This window comes from Arachis hypogaea, chromosome 3 (genome assembly GCF_003086295.3).
Source record: "Arachis hypogaea cultivar Tifrunner chromosome 3, arahy.Tifrunner.gnm2.J5K5, whole genome shotgun sequence".
In the NCBI taxonomy this organism is placed as follows: Eukaryota; Viridiplantae; Streptophyta; class Magnoliopsida; order Fabales; family Fabaceae; genus Arachis; species Arachis hypogaea.
The window spans coordinates 119,174,406-119,199,297 of record NC_092038.1 but is presented as its reverse complement, the minus strand read 5'-3'; the positions used below and the strand labels follow the sequence as shown (position 1 = coordinate 119,199,297).

Sequence of the window (24,892 nt, the reverse complement as noted above, 5' to 3'; positions counted from 1 at the left end):
TTTCCTAATACGGCGGCTAGAATTATAATAATATATATGGAACAGAACTCAATGGTACTAGCTAGTAGTAGTTAACTTGGTGGCCAAGCATAGAGGTAGTTGCCATATTATACTACTAGTATCAAGAAACACAAAATTCAAAGACCGAGGGAGATGGATATGGAATCCTTTCAAGATCATTCATAATAAGCAGACAGATTCTAGCATGAGCGTTTGTTATCTATTTTTAAGTCAATATAAATAGTTTGTTACCTAAAATTCCTATATGTAATGAGTGTTCATACTTCACACTTGAATCTTGATCACTAACGCACGTACTTACGGAGACTAATTATATATTATAAGGTAATATTGCTTGACAAAATTATTTCAAAATAATAAATTATTCTAGTAAAAAACTTTCAATTCGTGCAAGTCAAAGGAGTTTCAGAGATAATTTGATACAAGGTGGGCCAATTGAAAAAGGAAAATAATGACAGTATCCTTGACCATAGATGGATAAAATACAGGATTTGTTAATTGAATTCAAACCAAGGGGAAGAAATGTCATGTCTTACCTCAACCGTTGTTGGACCCACCCAAAATGTTTGCCCAAAGGCCTAGCTTAGAGAAACAATCCTTAAGGTAACATCCAGGCAGCTTCCTCCCAAGACCAATGTCCTTGTCCATACTGCTAAGTCACACATCACGTCACACCACATGAACTTAGGTTTTGCAGATCCATGCATCATGCATGTTGATGTTACTACTGTTTGTGGATCAATTTTCTTTTTCTAATCCCACGCACTAGTATATAGGTTAAGAATGTTCTCGCGTCATAAAGTTCGCGGCTAAGAATATACCAAAGATATGGCATGCACGCTTAACCTTTTATTAGTGTGAGCTTTAATATGTCCAATGTCTTTGACCAAGTAATTCCTATGCTATTAAAAGCTTTTAATACAGAGGAAATTTGTAGGAAGAGTTAAAAATTAATATTAATTCTTAAAAACTTAAAAATACCCTTAATATCAATTCCTTAGTTTAATATTTTATTGTATATCATATTACCTAATTAAAAGTATAGCGGTATTGGCTAGTTGAAGACACCACCACATACATAAGTAATGGACAATGGTCAAACCATTAATAATAGTGAAGGTTGAAGAAGAGGGACTTTGGCAATATAAATAAATAATCATAAGAGGAGGAATATTATTTCTTTGAGGGAGGGACAAAAACAAAAAGAAATTAGGTGGAGACATGGAGGGAACAGGATTGAATCATTTTGGGCAATATAAAAGGAAATTCAACAAGGTGACATGGCTAACCCCTGTAATAAGTGAGCGCTGCCGCTACACTACACTACAATACAAGTAATGAGTTCAATCTTCAATCTCCATTTCAATTTTGTGTATTTTGAAGAGTCAAATGTTATAGTACAGGCGGCGTGACATGACTGGTTAGGAGAAGGGTGCAGGTTGGAGAGCACACAGAATCCACATGATTTACAGTCAACTTGACTTAACCCTTTTCTTTTGCTGATCTAAGCAGTGACAGAATCACTATCCCTGCTTCCAAGTTGCAAGTTCCAAGTGCCAAATGCACACGTGTCAATTTAATTAACCCTCCCTATATAGACCTCAGCTTCTCCAAGCCTCTCTCTCACGTTCCAACTTCTAAGTTCTAAGTCGCAAACAAGAAGAAAAAAAGAAAGGAAGAGGCCGCAATGAAGAGTGAATTGGAATTACCACCTGGATTCAGGTTCCACCCCACTGATGAGGAACTTGTGAATCACTACTTGTGCAAGAAATGTGCTTCACAGTCAATTGCTGTTCCTATCATCAAGGAGATCGATTTGTACAAGTTTGATCCATGGCACCTTCCAGGTACACTACTTTATTTCTCAAGGGGAAACAAAGACAAAAACAAAAAAATAAGTACTGAATTCTTTTTCTATCTAAATAAATGTACAGAGATGGCTCTATACGGCGAGAAAGAGTGGTATTTCTTCTCTCCCAGGGACCGCAAATATCCGAACGGATCACGCCCAAACCGGGCTGCGGGTACAGGGTACTGGAAGGCCACAGGTGCCGATAAGCCCATTGGAAAGCCCAAGGCCCTGGCCATCAAGAAGGCACTGGTGTTTTACGCTGGCAAAGCCCCTAAAGGAGTGAAAACCAATTGGATCATGCATGAATATAGACTCGCTAATGTTGACAGATCCGCAGGCAACAAGAAAAATAACTTAAGGGTATGTCGTGCTCTATGCACCTTAATTTCAATCTCACAACATTTTAGATTTGGTAAAAAATATAATGATTGGGAATTATTGCAGCTTGATGATTGGGTGCTATGCCGAATTTACAACAAGAAAGGAAAGATTGAGAAATACAACCATCTTGGGGCGGCGGATCACAAATCAGCATCTTCGTGGGAGGAGAATGAGAGGAAGCCGGAGGTGAAGGAGCGATTGCATATGGATACGTCGTCGGATTCGGTGGTATCGGCGGATGTGACGTGGGAGAGTAGGGAGGTGCAGAGCGAGCCAAAGTGGACTGACCTGCTTGACCAAGTCTTTGATTTCCAGTTAGGCAGTTTCGTTGATTTCTCATCGGCTGGAGATGACCCTTTTGCCCCCCAGCTCTCTCCTTGGCACCAGGACACGTTCATCACATTTTAATTCATTCTTTCCAACACAACAAGAAAAACTAAGATTGTTTAGTTTAGCCACCATGACTCATTTGGATTTAACTCGGGAACCAAGGACGATGAGATCATATATGTAAAAATAAATAAGAAAAATAATCTCACCAATGCCAGCTAGTTTGTTTTCATGTTACCATTGTTGGAGTGTTAAGCATCTACTCCTGTGGAAAATTCTTCCTACCATTTTTTAAAATATATGTTATTATTTAATTCAACATATTCAAGGAATGATTTCGTTTATTCATGTCTGTTTTTCTTTAATTTTTTTTTAAAATAAAAACAACTTTGGTTAATCGATTCTATAACTCAGTACTAGATTATTGATGTAAAAGGAAATGGTGGCAAAGCGAGCACGAGCACACGTACACAAGGAAAAGTTTCTAACGTTGAAGAAAGATTTTGATTTAGCAAACATGCAACGTATGAAACAATGTGCAAGAAATGCACCTCCCATTCCTATGAGCAATAACCCTTGTCCAGTCCATCCTATTAAGTACCTTTCAATTCCATTCCTTCTTATTCAGGTTCTAAAAACCCAGTTGTCCAACTCATCGAACCACTACGTTTAGAAGTTAAAAATGCAAAAGTTCAATTGAAGTTAAACCAAATATAATATTGAGAAATAAGGCACAGGATTCGGTGGTCTAGAAACCTTTAGACTATTTAGTGGTCCAAGTAGAAAACATGTTTTTAGAGTTTTTTTATCAATTGTTACGTAGTTCTTGAACTAATTTTAATTATAAATCAACCCTATATATTTTATTTAATTATAAAAATAGTTTTTTATTTTATAAATTATTATTTTATCAATTATCAATTATATTTATTAACAATCAAATACAAAAATAACAACCAATTATATCCTCCATTCATCATAATAATTCCAATTGATTATAAAATTAACTTTGATCTCCTTACGTTCGTTCATGGCTTCCAAATCGTGTTTCCTTGAAATTCAATCGATTGGTTTTTCAAAACAATCGATTGAATGATAACTCAATCGATTGGTTTACACTATATCACAAAACAATCAATTGAAAGTTGTAAGGTAGAATGGTAAAAAGCTTATACCAATCGATTGTTTATACTTTCCAATCGAATGAATGCCTCAAAACAATCGATTGTTGTTGTTACTCAATCGATTGAATTCACGAAAACAACATGGATTTGCCAAATACAATCGATTGGAAAGTGATGACATTGAAGTTTTAGTCAAATTCAATCGATTGGTAATGTAATCCAATCGATTAGAAGGTGATGAAGTTGAATGTTTTGCCAATTTCAATCGATTGGTAATGGTACATAAAATTTATAAAACGTCAATGATATTTTCTTTTAAATTAATTTATAAAATTTTTTAGATTTGTGTCTTATGAAAAGTAAAAAAAAAAATTATAGTAGAGTAAAACTTAGCTGAAACCAAATAACATAGTGTAACACACATCTTTGATCAATATTAAAAAAAAATTAGCCTAATTATGTACATAAAATCCTAAAAAATACAGTTCTATCTTTTTTAATTAAGTTAGCTTTAAAATACCAATAATGCTTTTTCATGTGCTGCTTTTAATCTAAAATCCTAGAAAAAAATTGATTTAAAATATTATAATGTTATTATATTGGCACAACACTTTATTTTTGTATGATAAATATAAGTACATTTTTATATAAAGTATTTAAAGTATATAAAAATGTACTCCTATTATAAAAAAAATATTTAAAAAGTCATTAAATTTTTATATGTTATTAAAATTTAATAAATACAAGTACATTTTTATATGTTATTTTTAATTCAATGTACTAATAGGAGTTAAAATTAATTTATATTTAATAATTTTATACTAAAATTAATTTACTATAATTTTGTTTTATACTTCTTTTAGTATATTTTTTTTATATTATATAGTATTTTTTCTAGTATCTTATTGTACAATGTGTAATTCGAATTACCATTTGATTCGAAATGTGAGTAATTCGAATCAATTTGATTCGAACCTCCTCCTACTCACGTGTTCCTACTAATTCGAATTGATACAATTCGAATTATGCTTTTATAATTCGTTCTAAGTTGATTCGAATTACTTGTATGCAATGGTTGGAAATAATTGGAGCTGTATTGATTCGAATTATTAAGGAATGTAATTCGAATAAAGTTGTTTCGAATTACATTAAAGTGTGCTTTGGTGAATTCTTGTATCAGATTCTTGTTTGGCTTATATGCGTAATAAACTTCTCTCCTTGGCTTAAATACGTTTTTTACCCTCAGTTTTATATTAACTCTAAATATATTAAAAGAATTTACTCAATATATTCTAACATTTAACTAATTGCAAACAATCATCCCAAAATATATTTACAAAAATTAGAGCACTGGTTACTAATATTTTAACGAAACTAAATTTGTGCATAACACAAATAAATAAATTAAGCATACTTACTACTTGATACGCTGCTACCTTATCAATATCATATACTTTTTGTATTTTTTACTCTGCCTTACTTGAATAAAAGCAAAAGATACTATTGATCGGCAAAATTAATTTTATAAATTACCAATCTATAAATTAATTTTATGTACCATTACCAATCGATTGAAATTGGCAAAACATTTAACTTCATCACCTTCCAATCGATTGGATTATATTACCAATCGATTGAATTTGGCTAAAACTTCAATGTCATCACTTTCCAATCGATTGTATTTGGCAAATCCATGTTGTTTTCGTGAATTCAATCGATTGTTTTGAGGCATTCATTCGATTGGAAAGTATAAACAATCGATTGGTATAAGCTTTTTACCATTCTACCTTACAACTTTCAATCGATTGTTTTGTGATATAGTGTAAACCAATCGATTGAGTTATCATTCAATCGATTGTTTTGAAAAACCAATCAATTGAATTTCAAGGAAACACAATTTGGAAGCCATGGACGAACGTAACGAGATCAAAGTTAATTTTTTAATCAATTGGAATTATTAGGATGAATGGAGGATATAATTGGTTGTTATTTTTGTATTTGATTGTTAATAAATATAATAGATAATTGATAAAATAATAATTTATAAAATAAAAAACTATTTTTATAATAAATAAAATATATGGAGTTGATTTGTAATTAAAATTAGTTCAAGGACTACGTAGCAATTGATAAAAAAGCTCTAAAAACATGTTTTTTACTTGGACCACTAAGTGGTCCAAAGGTTCCTGGACCACCGAATCCTGTGCCGAGAAATATTAAGAGGGTTTTTTTTATCAATTAGTTAATATTTTAGATAAATATTTTTTTATACCGCAAAAATTTACATACAATTCATGTGAGTTGATATTTGATGATAATTTAGTCAAAAATCATTTAACGATTATGAGCTATCAACTTCATATAAAAATAATAATACGTAATTTTTTTATATTTTTATACTATTAGAATTTAAAATTTAGCGTTACTCAAATTTTGACAAAAATGATAATTTTATTATTTTAAACCAATAAATACTAAAACCTGTACGATTAGTTTGCCTTTTTTTTTTATCAATTCTTTTAATTTTTTTGTTACAAAGAACTCACAAGAAGTTTTACTCTCAATTAGACTGATCTAGCGGCTACTTTGGTCCATATTTTAGAAGCATATTTTTCATTCCATTTATCCCATATGTATTCATTTTTTTAGAAATATCTCTTATATTAATAGAAAATAATATTAGAAAATTTCTATAAAAAAATTAAAAGTATAAAATAATATAAGTATGATTTTGGTCTCTATGATTTAGGTTGAAATAGTCATCGGAGAGAGAGAGGGAGAGAGAGAGAGTAGAAATATCTCTTATATTAATAAAAAATAATTTTAGAAAATTTTCATAAAAAAATTAAAAGTATAAAACAATATAAGTATGATTTTGGTCTCTATGATTTAGGTTGAAAAAGTAGAGAGAGAGAGAGAGAGAGATATTAATTAGATAATTAATATTGTCCAAATTAGGTTCTGAAAATTTAGAATGAGAATTTGAGGATTTAAATATGATTTTTGGACTCAGTGGATTTTTCTGAGTCAGAAAATGTATTTTCGATGAAAAACCGTGAATCGGCGGTCGAACCGATTCAAGTCTGCCCGGTACTGTGCTAGAAAAAGTGAAAACAGACAAAAACCTTAGAAAAATATTAAAAGTAAAACATCGGACATTAATTTTAAAGGTTTGGCCCAAAGTTGGGTCAAACGGGCTAAAAATGCTAACGGGTTGGACCGAGCTCAAGTTGGGCCAAAGTCCAACATATAAATAGGTACATTAACGAACCCTTCAACTCATTAAACACATTCAAGAGAGGGGGAGCAGCTGAAGTGAGAAGAGAGTGAGGGTTTCCAAAAATTACTATTCACCTACAATTTCAATCCGCCATATCTCGAGCTACAGTGTTCCGATTTGCGTGCCGTCAGTGGCTACGCAAAACTCTTGTCGAGCCCGTCACTTCCAGCTAAGCCTTGTGATAAGTTTCTCGAGATTCTTGTCCAGTTTTTAGCCCTAAGAATTTCGAGTTTTTGGATTTTGGATTAAGTAAAATTTTATGATTTTGAGTATTTAGGTACACTCTAACCCTTGATTAGTATTGGATTTTGACTTCCAAAACTGTTGGGCAAGGTAAGAGGTCTTGAACTTTTGTGAAACTTTAATTATGATGAGCTCTAGGTTGATTAGTTATGATTTGTGTGTTTATAGCTTGATTATTGTGAGTTTGGAAGCCTATGGAATTGATTTGATGCTTGTTGGAGTTGATTGGTGGGTTGCTTGTGGTTGGAAGCTTAATTGCACTCAATTTTTGGGTTTTTGGCATATTGGGAATCAGTCAATGTTTGGTTTCGATTTCCTCTATGTAGTATATAATATTTCTGGACACTTAGGTTAGAGACTCATAGGATAGGTTTGGATTGATATGGCTGTTGATGTTGGTTGGTTGATGATGTATGATGAATTGATATTATTAATGTTGTTAAATAATGAGGTTGAGGTATAATGTATGATGGATTTGAATGAATGTATATTGTTGATTGTTGATATAAAGCATGAATGAGAATTGATGATGAAGATTGATAGTGATAGAATGATGATTAGTGGATGTGTTGGTTGAGGTTTGATTATAGTGTTATATATTTAATGTTTGATGGTTGAGAATGAAGTAATGTGAAGGAAAATTTGGTATGAATGGTGGAATGTGACATAAAGGGTGAGGTATAATGTACATTAGAGTTTGGAAGGGCTTTGGTTTGAATTTGGTTGAGGATTGTGGAAAATTGAGACTTTGTGAACTTTTGGTAAAATGGAAATTTTGGTGAACTTCCATGAATCATATCTTGAACTACCATGCTTGAAATTCAATGTATTTTATATCAAATGAAAGAAAATTGAATAAGCTTTAAATCGGTTTAAATTTTGTGGAAATTCGAATATGGTAGAAAAAGATATGATTGTGAAAATTTTGGTGTCAAAATCTGAAATTCTGCAATGTTGCAGAATTTTGTGATTTCTGGTTTATGTGCGCATGCACAGCCTTGTGCGCATTCACACCCCGTGAATTTTAAAACCTGTGCGCACGCACACACGGGGACATGGCTTCTGATGAGGGCGCTAACACGCCCTGTGCGCACACATAACCAATGGAGTTTTACAACCTGTGCGCTCGCACAGCCCTGTGCGCACGCACACGTTAAGAAGGGCATTCTGTTGACGGCGCTAGCACACCTTGTGCGCACGCACATCTCTATGTGTATGCACGCTTTTTGAAAATCTCCTTGGACGTGCGCACGCACACCCCTGTGCGTACGCACATGCCCTGTTTTTCAAACTAACTTCTTGTTTTCAATTATTTCACCTTCCCAACAAACTTGTACACTTCTGAAACACCATTTTAAGATTTTTTTGCTTAAATTTGAGTATCAAAACATGGGGAAGGTCCTAGAAGATTTAAATTGGTATTATTTTGAAAAGTTAGAGAATAGAGGCCTAGATTTCCGGTGTACTGAGGATGGACCTGGTGGGATGAGAATGAAGAATGATATCTGAATTGAGAAATTGATGAACTAATGAATTCGGAATGGAAATGTTGAATCGATAGTGGTTGAGATGAGTCAAGGACTCGGAATGAAATGATGGATCTATGATATACTGAAAATGTTTTCTGAAAACCACTAAATTATTGTTTTATACTAAAAGCGTTGAGACGCTATGCGCCCGGCAGGGACGGCGGTTGGATCCCGCCTGTCGAGGTAGCGGCGGCGGCGCAAGGGCGGTGGTTCGTCCCGCTTGCGTTGAGATGTGAGGTCTATCACACGAGTATCCCGCTCACACGCCTTCAGATCAATAGAGTGTGCAGGCACAAAATCCTGGACGGTGTTCCGAGCACCATATCTCGGGGGTTCCCAATGATGATTCTGAAGGGCGACATCTCCATGGAGATGTGTCGGGTTGGCAGTTGAACCAACAATGTGATATCACAGCCAATAGGACAGACATTCATCATGTGCATCTTCTGTCTGTTTGTTTGCTTATAACATGTCTAATTGTATACTTGAATTTCTTGATATATATGCCTATACTTTTGTTTTACTTGCATTGTAAATAATTGTGCTTTCTACTAGGATTAAGGAGGTTCGGAAGGCGTCGGTGATGGGATCACATGGAGGGTAGGTTGGTGAAGGCTGTGGGACAGCGGAGATCTGTTAGACTAGAAAATTCCTTAAGTTAGATTGCCCTATAAATTATGTTAAGGTTTTAAGTTATGTTAAGGTTTTAAGTTATGTTATGGTTTTAATTGATGTTTTACTATTTTAGTGATGCCTTAAGCTTAAATCTTGTGATGGATATGAAGTTATAGGATTGCCTTTGGCGTTCCGGAGTCTTATATCTTACATCACTGGGCACTGTTACCATATTGAGAACCTCCGGTTCTCATACCATATTTTTGTTGTTGTTTTTCAGATGCAAGTCGCAACCTCGGTGGGTTGCTTTGGTGGTGACAGAGCGGAGGATCTCTATCTGTTTTGGAGTCTTTTTGCTTATTTTGTATTTATCTCTCATCTTTTGTATTTACTTTTGCCTAGAGGCTTATCTTTGAGAGATAAACTTGTATAAGCTGTTTTTAAACTTCAGATTTTTGTATGGTCTGTATATAGCTAGCCGGCTTAAACTCCGCGAGTCGTGGCTAGATCATTACATTATTATACTTTTATCTTTTGTTATATTATACCTATATCTTGTACATTAAGCTTTTTAGCTTTGTGAGTACGCTCTGCGCTTTTCAAATCCTATTTTGAGCTATATCCTTCATCGGGCTTCTAGATTATATCAAATCTTTTCATATATTATATGTATGAGCTTAAGACTGTCGTAACCTTTGATTAAGCTTTGCTTTACGACGCGATGTAAGGCTTAGGGTAATTAGGGTGTTACATTTAGTGGTATCAGAGCGGTTCATCCTCGTGAGCCTGAGGGATGGACCGATTGTGCTTCATTACATACTCTGGGTCATTTTTCTTTCATGCTATTTAGGTTATCTTCTTGATATTTCATAGCATGCTTGTTTGTGAGTTCCTTTTTGGGATAATTAAAGCACTAGGATTTTGATATTGAGACTGATCACCTTGATATCGATTGTTTGGTGTAGACAGGACCCTGAATGGCTACTCGTGGACGAGATCGTACTCGTACTCGAAGAGAGAATGAGAGTAACCCGTCGACATACAATCACGCTGAACTCGTGGTGGCAATGACTAACTTGTCTAACACGATTCAAGCAGGCACTGCTATTGCTACTCATGCTTTGCGGCGGATAAGGCAATCAGTAGGAAGTGAAAAAGAAGAAGGTGCTGAGGACAGCTTAGTTGGTGTTCCGAGAACTCTAGCTGCATTTCTGAAAGTTGACTCACCGATTTTCAATGGATCGACAAACCCTATTGAAGCAGACAACTGGTTTAAAGCTGTGGAGTATGCGTTACAGACTCAACATGTCCCAAATAATCAGTTCATGAAATATGCGGCTTATCAATTAGTGGGAGAAGCTCAGCATTGGTGGCAAGAAGAGTGTCGATTCCTGCAACTACAGAATATGGATATTCCATGGGAGATGTTTCGGACTATTTTCTACAAGAAGTATTTTCTTGAGTCAGTGAGGGAGGCCAGAAAGTTAGAGCTTATCCAGTTGAAGCAAGGTTCAATGCTTGTGGCCGAGTATATGAGTAAGTTCAAGGAGCTCTGTAGGTTTTCAAGGGTATGTCAAAGAGCCCCTGAGTCCTATGAGGGTTAGAAGTGTAAAAAGTACCAAGTAGGGCTGAGGGAAGATATCATGCGTGTTGTGGCACTATTTGAGATTAAGTGATTTTCGAAATTGGTGAACGAGGCAAGATTCGTGGAGGATTGCATTGAGAAGATGACTTTGACAGGAGATACTCGCGGGGGTAACAATAGCAGAGGTTGTGGAAAGTATTTTCCCCCAAAAGGCCAGATCTTCAAAAGGGGCGGACATGCCACTCATCATTCTTGTGGTCAAGGAAACTTTCGAAGAAACAACAATGCCCAGTTTCACCTGGCGAAAAGAGATGGTCGATGCTATACTTGTGGGGTGTTTGGACATATTGCCAGGGATTGCCGTCGTAGGAAAAACTAGGATGCGAGTCAGAACCAACAGTAAAGTCGTGTATTCACTCTAAACGCCATATGTGGGAGCCTGAGATAAGAAGTAGGTGTATAACTGGTTATAAAGCTTTAACCGTATTGTACGATATTGGGACAATCCGTTTATTTATAGCTTATAATAATAAGGATGGGGGTTAGAGACTAAAAGTGTCAAACTTAGTATTAATTTTAGGACCAAGCTCACTTGTATCGCGTAAATTATTGCCGCTAGAACCGATAGAACTTAGGAACATTTTTTTGTTGGTGTGAGCAAATAATCCAATTCTTAAAAACTAAAGAGTTAGAGTAACGCTACGGAACCACGGTGATCTTAATGACGGTGTGAAGTCTTATACGAGTGAAGGCAACAATACATCCTTGCGAATCGACCTATCTTTCCCTTGTAAATTGTATTAGAGCTCTTTATTTCGGAATCCCTTTCGGTGAATAAACTGAGCCTTGCTAAATCCTATTCCTTGCTTGCGCATATCCTCGCAAACCTTGTATTCCTTGACATGAGCCTAAATCCGTTTTGACCCAATCAAGTGTGAGGGAGATTACTGTTGAGATAACTTATTAGCAGAAACATATTATGATTCGATGTGCCTTATTGTTTCTTCTAAGGATTCGTAATTTGGAATCCCTTTCTTGAAGTGCACTCTAATTTTCTTTTAGTGCACTTTCTTATTTTCTACAACCTTGTTTGATCACAACATAATGTATCTTTTCAAATTTCTTATGAATACCATTCAAAATTGTTTGCTTTCTTTCAAGCTTGATATTCCTTTGGATAGCTTGAGCTCATTTCGACATCACATGCAATTCTTAGACACAACCATCAATATTTTAGTTTCCTAGGATACAACTCATGAACACAAAAAATGAAACCAGTGAGCGTGTGACCTTACGAAGAGTTGTGAAGCTTCGAATTTTGCAAATGGTGTTACCGATGACTGAGTTGACACACAAAGATGCCCATTGATACATTTTATAGGAAATCTTGGAGTGCGTTCAGATGTTGATTGGTTTATACGCATAGATTGGGTGGTTAATATAACGTTGGTACATAGTGAGTTATCGAATGCAGAGGTAAGTAGAGAAAGAGAAAAATAAGTGAGAATAAATTTAAGCTTGAATATTTGGCTGAGTTTAACATTTGATTTTAGTTATGATAAGTAGAAATCATTAGTTGTTTAGTAGGGCTAAGGGAGGTTAACTTGTTTACATTGGTGAAATTATAAATAAATTGGGTAATTAGATGCGAAATAAATGGTGTGGTGGAATTGTGGACCTTGGAATTTTGTCAAATGAGTAAGAATAGAATATTTTAGGTGTTTGAAATGATTGAGTGTGTTATGAGTGGATGGCGGTGAAGTTGTAGTTAGTAGAAGAACTGTTGCTAGGCTTTGAAGATGTTGAATGATCGGAAATTGATGAACATTGTAATTGGAGCTATGAGAAATTGTTTACGATTGAGAATTTGATGAGACTTTGAATTAGGCATAGAGATGCTATAAGGCCCTTAAGTTAGGAATCAGTCTTAGGATGATGCATGACTTGATTGGATATTTGGATTAGTTAGTTAATTAGTGGCTAAGAATCAGAGTAGCGCAACGGAAGCTTGTGGAATGCAATAGTACATGATAGTTGTGAGTAGAGGTCGTAGGATGATGACTAAACATATCTTAGGGTTGAATACTTGAATAGTTAGAAGGTTAATGTAAGTAAGGATCCTTAAGAAACTAAGTTTGATTACGGTTGTAAGGTTAGAATGATTTAGGATAGGTTGTGAAAATGAGGGTAGGTGACTAATTTGGAATTGGATAGCACGTGAGTGCAATTGTTGGGTTTGAAAGGTAAGAATTATGATATTTGATTATGATGACTTTGGGCTTAGATTGAAATAAGAACTGATTTATTTGAAAGATAGGTTTAGAGAGCATTGAATTGAAATGCTAATGTTGTATTGAGGTTGATTGAAGGGAGCTAAGAGTGAGAAGGACAGGAACGATATAGGCTTGAATTCAGTTAAAATATGGAGTTGTAAACAAGAATAAAAGATGAAAATAGGGATTGAGCTGACATGGAGGAACGAAACGATGAATGGTAAGAGGTAGGTTTAAGTTGAGGGAACGTTTAAGGATGATGATGGGTAAGCCAAATTTTGAGAGAAAATTTTCTTATTAGCTAGGGAGAATGTAAGAACCGTGACTAATTAACCATTTAATTAGATAATTAATATTGCCCAAATTAGGTTTCGAAAATTTAGAATGAGAATTTGAGGATTTAAATATGATTTTTGGACTTAGTGGATTTTTCTGAGTCAGAAAATGTATTTTTGGCGAAAAATCGAGAAAAATCGCAAACCGGTTCAAGTCTGCCTGGTACTTTGCGAGAAAAAGTGAAAACAGTAAAAAAAACCTTAGAAAAATATTAGAAGTCGAAAAGCGGGCGTTAATTTTAAAAGTTTGACCCAAAGTTAGGCCAAACGGGCTAAAAACGCTAACGGGTCGGACCGCACCAAAGTTGGGCCCAAGTCCAACATATAAATAGGTCCATTAATGAATCCTTCAGCTCATTAAATGTGTTCAAGAGAGGGGGAGCAACTGAAGTGAGAAGAGAGTGAGGGTTTCCAAAATCACTATTCACTTACAACTTCAATCTGCGATATCTCGAGTTACAGTGCTCCAATTCGCGTGCCATCAGCGGCTACACGAATCTCTCGCCAAGTCCGTCACTTCTAGCTAAGCCTTGTGGTTAGTTTCTTGAGATTCTCTGTCCAATTTCCTGCCCTAAGAATTTCAAGTTTTTGGGTTTTGGATTAAGTAAAAGTTTATGATTTTGAGTGTTTAGGTACACTCTAACGCTTGATTAGCATTGGATTTTGGCTTCCAAAACTGTTGGGTAAGGTAAGAGGGCTTTAACTCTTGAGAAATTTTAATTATGATGAGCCCTAGGTTTATTAGTTATGATTTGTGTGTTTATAGCTTGATTATTGTGAGTTTGGAAGCCTTTGGAATTGATTTGATGCTTGTGGGAGTTGATTGGTTGCTTGTGGTTGGAAGCCCAAGGTATAGTTTCAGTTTTCTAGACACTTAGGCTAGAGACCCAAATGATAGGTTTGGATTGATATGGTTGTTGATGTTGGTTGGTTGATGATGTATGATGAATTGATATTATTAATGTTGTTAAATAATGACGCTGAGGTACAATGTACGATGGATTTAAATGAATGTATATTGTTGATTATTGATATAAAGCATGAATGAGAATTGATGATGAAGATTGATAGTGATAGAATGATGATTGGTGAATGTGTTGGTGGAGGTTTGATTATAGTGTTATATATTTGATGTTTGATGGTTGAGAAAGAAGTAATGTGAAGGAAAATTTGGTATGAATGGTGGAATGTGACATAAAGGGTGAGTTATAATGTACATTGAAGTTTGGAAGGGCTTTGGTTTGAATTTGGTCGAAGATTGTGGAAAATTGAGATTTTGTGAACTTTTGGTAAAATAAAAATTTTGGTGAACTTCCATGAATCATATCTTGAACTACCATGCTTGAAATTCAATGTATTTTATATCAAATGAAAGGAAATTGAATAAGTTTTAAAATGGTTTAAATTTTGTGGAAATTTGAATTTGGTAGAAAAATATATGATTGTGAAAAGTTTGGTGTCAAAATCTTAAATTCTACAATGTTGCAGAATTTTGTGATTTCTGGTTTGTGTGCGCACGCACACCCCATGAATTTTAAAACCTATGCACAGGCACAGTCTTGTGTGCATGCACACATGGGGACATGGCTTCTGATGAGGGCGCTAGCACGCCTTGTGCGCACACATAACCAATGGAGTTTTACAACCTGTGCGCAGGGACAGCCCTATGCACACGCACATGTTGGGAAGGGCATTCTGTTGAGGGTGCTAGCACACTTTTTGAAAATCTCCTTGGGCGTGCGCACGCACACCCCTGTGTATACGCACATGCCTTAATTTTCAAACTAACTTCTTGTTTTCAACAATTTCACCTTCCCAACAAGCTTGTACACTTCTAAAACACCATTTTAAGATTTTTTGGCTTAATTTTAGATATCAAAACATGGGGAAGGTCCTAGAAGATTTAAATTGGTATTATTTTAAAAAGTTAGAGAATAGAGGCCTAGGTTTCTAGTGTATTGAGGATGAGTCTGGTGGGATGAGAATGAAGAATGATATCTGAATTGAGAAATTGACGAACTAATGAGTTCAGAATGGAAATGTTGAATTGACAATGGTTGAGATGATTCGAGGACTCGAAATGAAATGATGGATCCATGATATACTGAAAATGTTTTCTGAAAACCACTGAATTATTGTTTTATAGTCAAAGTGTTGAGACGCTATGCGCCCGACAGGGATAACGGTTGGATCCCGCCTGTCGAGGTAGTGGCGGCGATGTTAGGACGGTTGTTCATTTCGCTTGCATTGAGATGTGAGGTCTATCGCAAGAGTATCCCACTTTTATCCCTTCAGATCAATAGAGTGTGCAGGCACAAAATCCTGGACGGTGTTCCGAGCACCATATCTCGGGGGTTCCCAATGATGATTTCGAAGGGCGACATCTCCATGGAGATGTATCAGGTTGGCAGTTGAACCGACAATGTGATATCACAGCCAATAGGACATGCATTCATCATGTGCATCTTCTATCTATTTGTTTACTTTGTGGTGCGGTATTTTATAACCCACAAACTAACCGGCAAGTGCACCGGGTCATACCAAGTAATACCTTACGTGAGTAAGGGTCTATCCCATGAGGATTGATGGATTAAGCAACAATTATTGAGTGATAGGCTTAGTTAGGCAAGCAGAAAAGGGTTTTGAGATATTCAAAAGGTTTAAATTCGAAAATATCAGAAGACAGGCATGCAAATAAATAAGTTGAAAATAAAATATTGGAGAAACAGTTAAGGCTTCAGAGTTATCTATTTTCCAGATTGATTTTTCTTACTAACTATTTTAATCATGCAAGATTTAATTCATGGCAAACTATATGTGACTAGACCCTAATTCCTTAGACCTTACTAGTCTCCTCTAAAATTCATTAACTGCCAATTCCTTGGTCAATTAAATCCAATTAGAAGGTGATGATCAAATTCCAGTTTATATGCCACAAGAATCCTAATTATCCAAAAATAAAGGGATTATATGTCACGTATCCCGTTAAATACAAACAATTAGAAATTCAGGATAATATGTTTTCAAGCTGTTGTTCAAGTATAGAGCTTTTCCAAGTTATACAAGAACTCAATCAGAACATAGGTCATACTTCCGTTCCACCCAAATTCATAAAATAAAGAACGAAAACAATTATTGAAATATAAATCAAAACATGAATTAAATTAGAAAGAGCAAACGAATCAATCCATACAAATAGACAGAGCTCCTAACCTTAACAATGGAGGATTAATTGCTCAGGGTTCAGAGAGAAAATAAGGATTGTCAAAATGTACAGAGCTCCAATCTGATGGCATCTAAATTCCTATTTATAACTAATCCTAATAAATTTAAAATCTAATTATCTAAAATTTAAAATAATATCTTTTCCTAAAAATAAGATTTGAATTTAAATTTGAATTTAATTGACAAGTCTTCAGTTGATGGGTGGGGACCACATGTTTTGTCCATTCTGCAGCTTCTAATCTGTGTTTTCTGAGCTGAAAACTGAGTTAAAAAAGCCCAGAAATCGTCCCCAGCATTTTTCTACGTTTTCTGCACGTGGTGCATGTCACGCGTACGCGTCGATGGTCTTTTTCACAAGTCACGTGGACGTGTCGCTGAGCAAATCTTCAATTCACGCGTATGCTTCAGTCACGCGCACGCGTCGCCATGGATATCTCCAAATCACGCACACGCGTCAGGCATGCGTGTGCGTCGCTCCTTGCTGCCATCTCCTTTTATTCTTGTGCTGCAGAAACTTCATCAAATTCTATCGAATTCTACCTAAAATAAACAAAATTTCAAAAGACACAAAGTAGCATCCATGTTGGCTAAAAGATAATTAATTCTTTATTAAATTTAACAAATTAGATGCAAATTCACTAGGAAAAGATAGAAAAGATGCTCACGCATCACTTTACTGACTTGTAATTACTTGGCTAAATGTATAACATGTCTAATTTTATACTCGAATTTCTTGATATATATGCCTATCCTTGTGTTTTACTTGCATTGTAAATAATTGTGCTTTCTACTAGGATTGAGGAAGTTCGGAAGGCGGCGGCGATGGGATCGCATGGAAGATAGGTTGGTGAAGGTTGTGGAACAGCGAAGATCTGTTATACTAGAAAATTCCTTAAGTTAGATTTCCCCTTAAGTTATGTTAAGGTTTTAAGTTATGTTATGGTTTTAATTGATGTTTTACTATTTTAGTGATGCCTTAAGCTTGTATCTTGTGATGGATATGAAGTTCTAGGATTGCTTTTGGTATCCCGGAGTCTTATATCTTACTTCACTAGTGATGAGCGGATAATTTATACGCTTTTTGGCATTGTTTTTAGGTAGTTTTTAGTAAGTTTAAGCTACTTTTAGGGATGTTTTCATTAGTTTTTATGTTAAATTTACATTTCTGAACTTTACTATGAGTTTGTGTGTTTTTCTGTGATTTCAGGTAAATTCTGGCTGAAATTGAGGGACTTGAGCAAAACTCTGAAAAAGGCTGACAAAAGGACTGCTGATGCTGTTAGAATCTGACCTCCTTGCACTCGAAATGGATTTTCTGGAGCTACAGAACTCCAAATAGCGCGCTCTCAATAGCGTTGGAAAGTAGACATTCAGAGCTTTCCAGCAATATATAATAGTCCATACTTTATTCGGAAATTGACGACGTAACTTGGCGTTGAACGCCAAGTACATGCTGCTGTCTGGAGTTAAACGCCAGAAAAACGTCATGATCCAGAGTTGAACGCCCAAAACACGTCATAACTTGGAGTTCAACTCCAAGAGAAGCCTCAGCTCGTGGATAGATCAAGCTCAGCCCAAGCATACACCAAGTGGGTCCCGGAAGTGGATTTATGCATCAATTACTTACTCATGTAAACCCTAGTAGCTAGTCTATTATAAATAGAACATTTAACTAGTGTATTAGAGGTCTTTTGACCATGTTTCATCTTTGGTCTCAGTTTTGTTTTATTCTTCATCTTAGGAGGCCATTGAGCACGTTTTGGGGGGCTGGCCATTCGGCCATGCCTGAACCTTTACCACTTATGTATTTTCAACGGTGGAGTTTCTGCACACCATAGATTAAGGGTGTGGAGCTCTGTTGTACCTCAAGTTTCAATACAATTACTATTATCTTCTATTCAATTCTCTTTTATTCTTATTCCAAGATATACGTTGCACAACACTTTGATGAATGTGATGATCCGTGACACTCATCATCATTCTCACCTATGAACGCGCGTGATTGACAACCACTTCCGTTCTACCTTAGGCCGGGCGCATATCTCTTAGATTCCCCAACAGAATCTTCGTGGTATAAGCTAGATAGATGGCGGCATTCATGGGGATCCGAAAAGTCTAACCTTGTCTGTGGTATTCCGAGTAGGATCCTGGAAATCTGGAAAGTCTAACCTTGTCTGTGGTATTCCGAGTAGGATTCCGGTATTGAATGACTGTGACGAGCTTCAAACTCCTGAAGGCTGGGAGTGATGACAAATGCAAAAGAATCAATGGATTCTATTCCAACCTGATTGAGAACCGACAGATGATTAGCCGTGCTGTGATAGAGCATTTGGACCATTTTCACTGAGAGGATGGGATGTAGCCATCAACCAAGGGTGATGCCTCCAGACGATTAGCCGTGCAGTGACAGCGCATAGGACCATTTTCCCGAGAGGATTAAAAGTATCCATTGATGATGGTGATGCCCTACATACAGCTTGCCATGGAAAGGAGTAAGAAGGATTGAAGAAAGAGTGAGTAGTGAAGTAGAGTTTCAACAGGAGCACAGCACCTCCATACGCCTATCTGAAATTTCCACTATTGATTTACATAAGTATTTCTATCCCTTTTTATTTTCTATTTATTATTAATTATTCGAAAATCCATAAACCAATTTTAATCTGCCTAACTGAGATTTACAAGGTGACCATAGCTTGCTTCATACCAACAATCTCTGTGGGATCGACCCTTACTCGCGTAAGGTTTATTACTTGGACGACCTAGTACACTTGCTGGTTAGTTGAACGGAGTTGTGAAAAGAAAATGCTGAGTTAATGTTTTTGTGCACATACCAAAAAGCTAAAATTGTCGATCACAATTTCGTCCACCAACTGGGCACTGTTACCATACTGAGAACCTCATATTCTCATATCATATTTCTGTTGTTGTTTTTTAGATGCAGGTCGCAACCCACCTCGGCGAGTTGCTTTGGTGGTGACAGAGCGGAGGATCTCTATCTGTTTTGGAGTCTTTTTGCTTATTTTATATTTATCTCTCATATTTTGTATTTACTTTTGCCTAGAGGCTTATCTTTGAGAGAAAAACTTGTATAAACTGTTTTTAAACTTCAGATTTCTGTATGGTTTGTATATTGCTAGTCGGCTTAAACTCTGCGAGCCGTGGCTAGATCATTACATTATTATACTCTTATCTTTTTTTATATTATTGATAAACTCCAATTTTGTGGTTTATCTTATACTTATTTTGGGGAATTTTATCACCTTTTCCCACATTTAATCAATGAAATAGCATGGTTTTGTAATTTTTCATTGATTTTTGATTAAGTGTAAAAGCATGCTTTTTAGGCCCTTAAATTGGTAATTTTAATTCACCTTTGATTCCACTAGATGCCTTGATGTGTTTGTTAGTGAATTCAGGTTGAAAAGGCTAGGAATGGATCAAAGGAGTGAAGGAAAAAGCATGCAAAGTGGAGAACTCATGGAAAATAAAGGATTTGGAATGCACCAATCGACACGCACGCGCAACAGACGCGCACGCGTGCACTACGCGTACACGTGGATAGCAAAATGCCAAGCGACGTATACGCGTGACCCATGCGTACGCGTCGATGCTCGCACATGACCTCATTAAAGTGAAAACGCTAGGGGCGATTTTTGAGCTTCTCAGGCCCAAATCCAATTGATTCCAGAGGCTATTTCATGCAGAATTGAAGATTGGACAAGGGGGGAGAACTTAGTGTAGTTATGATGAGCTTTTAGTTAGTTTTCTAGAGAGAGAGGCTCCCTCTTCTCTCTAAAATTAGGTTAGGATTAGGTTAAATTCTCTTAGATCTAGGTCTCAATCTATTGTTTCATCTTGTTCCCTTTACAATTTCTTGCTTCCACACTTTCATTCTCATAATTTGTAGTGTTAATTTCTCCTTTATGTCTCTTTTATGGATGAACTCATGTTGGGTTTGGATTTCCCTTAATGCAATTTTATGTTTTATGCCTCTTTTATTGATGATTGGAGTTGTTATTGTTATTCCCTTGAAATTGGTAGTTGTAGAATTTATCTTTCCTTGCAATTTATTATGCGTCCCTTTTATGCCTTCCAAGTGTTTGACAAAATATTTGGTTGGGCTTTAGAGTAGATCTTTGAGCATTCTTGGCTTGGAAAGAGTAATTAGGTAATCTTGAGTCATCAATACCCAACTTATGTTGGTGATCTAGAGTTGTTAGCTAATATTGTTTCCATTGACGCTAATCTTTTGCTAATTCAATTAGTAAGTTGACTAGGACTTTTGGATTGAGATTAGCTAGTCTTATTAGACTTTCTTCGAGTGTGAAGATAATATTGTACCTTCTTCTATCGTCAGGAATGACGTAATAAAATAAATTTTTGTTAATCATTGTTATGATTGAATGACTTGGATGGAAAGCCTATATTCTCAATTCTTGCCATGATTGTCTCTCTTATCACTTACTTTATCTAGTTACTTGATTTACTTTTCTTGTCACTTAATTTTCTTGCCAATTATAAAATCAAACCCCTCGTTTCTTTATAGCCAATAATTGACCACTTTATTGCAATTCCTTGTGAGACGACCCGAGGTTTAAATACTTTGGTTAATTTTCATTTGGGGTTTGTACTTGTGACAATCAAATTTTGATTAAGGATTGTTATTTGTTGGTTTAGAACTATACTATCAACGAGAATCCATTTGTGAAATTCTACATCGATGCAACAACAATTTCTCTTCATCAAATATACCTATATCTTGTACATTAAGCTTGTAGCTTCGTGAGTAAGCTCTGCGTTTTTCAAATCCTATTTTGAGCTATATCCTTCATCGGGCTTCTAGATTATATCAAATCTTTCCATATATTATATGTATGAGCTTAGGATTGTCGTAACCTTTGATTAAGCTTTGCTTTACGATGCGAGGTAAGGCTTAGGGTAATTAGGGTGTTACAGAGAGAGAGAGGGGGAAGAGGGAGATGTCGCGCACCACCATCGCCCTTTTTGCTCCTGTGCTAGCACATCTACGAGCGGGCATGGTGGAGACGGCGTCAACGCAAACAGATCGGACGGTAGAGTCAGAGTCATGTAGGCGACTTATCTAGCTTGCTGTTTGCAGCGAGCTTTGCCTCGCTGCTCCTCACTCACTCACCATTGCTCCTTGCCCTTCACCACTACAACTCGCGTGCTCGCCATTATTTCATGCTACCCGCCTCTGCTCCTCACCACTCGCCACTTGTCGCTCACATCTTTGTCGTTTTACGGTTTTTTCCTTCTGCTTGTGCTTCTGCTCGTTTCACTTCTACTTCATTTTACTTCTAAATTAGGGTTGCAATTCTATTTTTTATTTTGTTGATTTTTTTATATTTGAAATGCATAATTGTTTCTATCGTTGGTCTCTCATCTTGGTACTGGTTTCTATTTCTGTTTCTTGTTTATTACATTTTTTTCTTGCTGTGTCTTGTTGCTGCTGTAGTTGGTGTTTCTTGTTTATTCCTTACTTTTATTTTAAAACTTTCATTGTTGTTGCTAACGCTGTGAAAACTGCTGGTGCTGATGATGCTTTATTTTCTTAATGAAAATTTTATTTAAATTTATTTTAGTGTCTATAAAAGCAAAAGCATAAATTTTGGATGATAAATAAAAGAAGAGAAACTGGGTGTTTTAGTGAGGATTGTTGGAGAAGGGTTGTTAGAGAAGGGTATTTTGGTCTGAAAGATGATTTTAAAACCAAGTTGAACTTTAGGATCGAATTCAAATACAAAAAAAAGGGTTGGAAACGAATAAAATTTTCGGCCTAAACTCTAAAGACCAAAATCGTACTTAACCATATAATATAATTCAACTTACAAGACACTTTTAGTGAAAAGATATAGAGTACTAACTAATGTTAATTTAAATATAAGACAAAAATAAAAAAATTAAGAATAAATTTTTATTCCAGTCTCAAGCAGTCATCATCCACCTAAGAAAATGGTCTTTGCACCCCTTGTAATTGGTTGAAAAACGGTGGAGTGTTGACGTGTCAGTGGAAGAATTTTATTCCTCTAAAATTGGGACAAATCGACTCCTACAGAGAACCCAAAGTCCCAGGAAAATACACAGATCCTAGCCATGTACCTCAAATTCTGCTTGTTCGACACCAAATGCAGCAATGGCATATCGGGCCGGGGGCTCTCGTAGATGATCATGGAGTGCTCCTTATCCTTTTTCGGTGTCTCAGATTGCAAGTGGTGTCGATACTTGAAGTTCCAATGTGTCTAGGATCGATGTCGTTCCAATTGAAGGCGATGAGAGGGGCGTATAACTCGCTTGTCTTGCCGAGCAAAGGCTCGTGGGCTGGTCCGTATGGTCCTTCTCGAAGAAAAGGACCTTGGAGTTGATCCCGTACACAAAAATCGACGAGGCCCAAACGACAACGAGTTGTTCACTGTCTTGCATGCTTCTAGAAGGTTCACGAATCGACGACGTGTATAAACGTGCGTTCCAACGAATCGCGCGTCACCGGTGACAAGGACGACGAGACCAAAAGGGAAGACACGACGCACCAACCTGCTCACGTGCTTTTCCCAATCGGAGTCACCCCAGAAGGTGCTAGAGGAATTGAAAGAGTTATCGCCGATTTCTCTATTTAATGTATAACAATTTTTTTGGTTTTTGTTTCTTCAGCATGAATGGCGTGTGAACCACTAAATATAGTTGAGACATTTTTACAAACGTCTTAATTGTACATTTTTGCTGGTTTTATTGTTGTTGAAGAAGGTGAGGACTTTGACGGAGGATTTGCAAATCTCCCAGAGGCGGAGGTAGTCGTTGGAGGTGGACCGCTTGAATAATTTTCAATTGTTGAAAAGCATTTAATCCCTCATCCAAATGATTAGAGACTGAAACAGATATTTACTCAAAAATTAACCCTTTAGTATTTATAAATTTAAAAAAAATTATAATTTATTTATAAAAAACATAATATGAAATTAAAAATAATATAAAAATACATCTATCTCATTTTAAGACTAAACTATTTCAAAATTTAGGTGTTTGTATTAATAAAATCAAGAAGTTTGGGACTCTCTAGGAGATGAGAACCTCTTTTCTCACTTCCATGCCATTTAAATATGAGTATTTGGCTGTCTTTGTTTCTCTTTTGGATAATCTCTACTAATAGATTTTTTTAAAAATAAATTAAAAAATATTATTTTTAAAAATAAATTAGTTTAATTTTAATTTTTGGAGTGTATTTTTTTGTTTAAAATGAGTTCGCCGAACCTAGGGGTGGTAATGGGTAGGGTTTGGATTCGACCCTACCCTATTTGCGGATTGAGAATATTTCAATCCTAACCCTATCCACTCTTAACCCGCGGGTATCCGATCTTACTCGCGAGTTACAAAAAAGATACAATATTATTATGTAACTTGATGATAATTTAAAATAGAACTGATTTTTATATAAAAAAAGTACTAAATGATCAATTAAGGATTTTCTTTTAGTGACCAAGGATCTTTTGCATTTAGTGAGAGGTCTTTAATTCAACATCCACTTAAAACGTATTTTTATATAAGTATATGACATATACATATATAGAGTGTGGGTTGGTTGGGTAGGGTTGAAGCTCAACCCACACCCTACCCTATCCGCTGCGGATCGGGTTGGCAACCCCACCCGACCGGATGGGGTTGGGTTGGGTACTCGCGGATAGGGTACATATTGCTACCCCTAACTATACCCTGACGAATTTCTATAATTTTATAATCCAAATTCTCCCTAAAACCTAATTGAGAATGAAACTCAAATTTTTAAACTATTATCATTGTCTCTAAAAGTACATGTACACAAAAATACATAGACAACTAGTATGATTTTTTCAACATTGCTGGCGGCAATGACAACTATTATCATCATTTTCAGAAATACACAGATACACACATGAATACGCCATATTTGACAAGGATTTTTTTTTCTATTATAAATTAAAAAATCATTATTTTCCTAGAAAAATACGACTCATTCATGTGTACTCGTATATTTTTATGTACTCTATAAACAATAATAATAATTGCCATTACCATAATGAAGTTTAAAAATTTGAGTCAGCCAATTA

At 35.8% G+C, this 24,892-nt stretch overlaps 1 protein-coding gene across 1 annotated transcript; it reads left to right on the top strand.

Moving 5' to 3' along the window:
- Positions 1 to 899: 899 nt before the first annotated feature.
- On the top strand, positions 900 to 2,928 carry LOC112791074 (protein ATAF2). The gene is made up of 3 exons (XM_025833777.2): positions 900 to 1,868; positions 1,956 to 2,233; positions 2,318 to 2,928. The coding sequence occupies exons 1-3, from the start codon at positions 1,709 to 1,711 to the stop codon at positions 2,660 to 2,662; spliced, it is 783 nt and encodes a 260-aa protein (XP_025689562.1). The 5' UTR covers positions 900 to 1,708; the 3' UTR covers positions 2,663 to 2,928.
- Positions 2,929 to 24,892: the final 21,964 nt, after the last annotated feature.

Excerpts from the sequence above, each read along its gene's own strand:
- LOC112791074 (XM_025833777.2), top strand. The coding sequence starts at position 1,709 with ATGAAGAGTGAATTGGAATTACCACCTGGATTCAGGTTCCACCCCACT. Across the intron at positions 1,869-1,955 it reads TGATCCATGGCACCTTCCAG|AGATGGCTCTATACGGCGAG; the intron begins GTACACTACTTT and ends ATAAATGTACAG. Across the intron at positions 2,234-2,317 it reads ACAAGAAAAATAACTTAAGG|CTTGATGATTGGGTGCTATG; the intron begins GTATGTCGTGCT and ends GAATTATTGCAG.